At 65.5% G+C, this 1828-nt stretch overlaps 1 protein-coding gene across 1 annotated transcript; it reads left to right on the forward strand.

Annotated features, from left to right (window-relative positions):
* Positions 1-281: 281 nt before the first annotated feature.
* On the forward strand, positions 282-1346 carry CREBZF (CREB/ATF bZIP transcription factor; the record flags this gene model as incomplete). Its single annotated transcript, XM_080696934.1, has 1 exon — positions 282-1346. The coding sequence occupies one exon, from the start codon at positions 282-284 to the stop codon at positions 1344-1346; it is 1065 nt and encodes a 354-aa protein (XP_080553060.1).
* Positions 1347-1828: the final 482 nt, after the last annotated feature.

Consider the following 1828-nt stretch of genomic DNA (forward strand, 5'->3'; position numbering starts at 1 on the left):
CGCGGCGGGGGGGCGGGGAGAGCGACCAACTTCCGGCGGGCCGTTGTCTGGGCGGCGCGGTCGAGTCATCGCTGGGCCTCGCGGTCTCGCTCTCGCGTCTTTCCCCCCGCCCCGGCGCGGGGGGCCGAGCGAGCGAGCCGGGCGGGCGGCGCCGCGGACCGGCCCCACCATTTCGCTTCCTCCTGCTGGCGCCCCGGCTGCCCGCGCGGGGCCCGGGGTCCGTGGGGCCCGCCAGGCCGGGTGTGAGGGCCCGGGCCTGCGCCGGCCCGCCGCGGGGCCCCATGCGGCATAGCCTCACCAAGCTGCTGGCGGCCACGGGCGGCGACTCCCCGGCCCGCAGCGAGAGCCCGGCGCCGGCCGCCCCCTGCGCGCTGGCCCCGGCCCCGGCCCGGGCGGAGGAGGCGGCGGCGCGATCGCCCGGCCCCGGCCGCAGGCCGCCGCGCGGCGACGAGGGCGAGGGGGCGGCCGGGAGGGGGAGCCGCGGCGGCGTGGCCGTGCGCGCGCCCTCGCCCGAGGAGATGGAGGAGGAGGCGGTCGCCAGCGCCCCCGGGGAGGAGCCCGAGGACATGGACTTTCTGTCCGGGCTGGAACTGGCGGACCTGCTGGACCCCCGGCAGCCGGACTGGCACCTGGAGCCCGGGCTCAGCTCGCCGGGGCCCCTCTCCTCGTCCGGCGGAGGCTCGGACAGCGGCGGGCTGTGGAGGGGGGACGAGGACGACGAGGCCGCGGCCGCCGAGATGCAGCGCTTCTCTGACCTGCTGCAGAGGCTCCTGAACGGCATCGGAGGCTGCGGCAGCGCCAGTGACAGTGGCAGCGGGGAAAAGAGGCGGAGAAAGGCCCCCGGAGGTGGTGGTGGCGGCGGCGGCGGCGGCAGCGGGAACGACAACAACCAGGCGGCGACAAAGAGCCCGCGGAAGGCGGCGGCGGCTGCGGCCCGGCTCAATCGGCTGAAAAAGAAGGAGTACGTGATGGGGTTGGAGAGTCGAGTCCGGGGACTGGCAGCCGAGAACCAGGAGCTGCGGGCCGAGAATCGGGAGCTGGGCAAACGCGTGCAAGCACTGCAGGAGGAGAGTCGCTACCTACGCGCAGTCTTAGCCAACGAGACTGGACTGGCTCGCTTGCTGAGCCGGCTGAGCGGCGTGGGACTGCGGCTGACCACCTCGCTCTTCAGGGACTCGCCCGCCGGTGACCACGACTACGCTCTGCCGGTGGGAAAGCAGCAGCAGGACCTGCTTGAAGAGGACGACGCGGCGGGAGGAGTGTGTCTTCATGTGGACAAGGATAAGGTGTCGGTGGAGTTCTGCTCGGCGTGCGCTCGGAAGGCGTCGTCTTCTCTTAAAATGTAGGGTCAAGTAATCTGCTCTTTATCCGCGTTTACCCCTTTCAACTCCCTTACACCATGTAAAACACCTTAGTGGGACATCTTCACTGGACACATTTCAGAGGAGGAAAAAAAGTAATATTGAATCTTTAAGTGTTTAGCTAAAAGCATGAATGTGACACTTGTAACCAACTCCTAATGATAACCTGTGACTATTAAATCTCTCTGACAGTTTCTTTTTTAGGTGATTTCCTTCCTGCCAGGCTCCGTTGTAGGGGTTACAGAACAGTCGTTCCCGCCTCACAACCTGGTAAGGATCCATCTCTTCACGTAACGCTCATGCTCTGCTGCTTAGTCTACTTTAATGGGCAACATCTCAATTTGTGTGTGTGTGGTTTTTTTTTTTTTTTTTTTTTTTTCTTGTTTGGAAGGTGGGAGGGGAACCTAATTTGGGCCCTGTCCACCCTGGAAACAGACTTGTGCTGGTCAGTAATGTATTTAAGATGC

This window comes from Muscardinus avellanarius (genome assembly GCF_963383645.1).
Source record: "Muscardinus avellanarius genome assembly, chromosome: 1".
Taxonomy (NCBI): Eukaryota; Metazoa; Chordata; class Mammalia; order Rodentia; family Gliridae; genus Muscardinus; species Muscardinus avellanarius.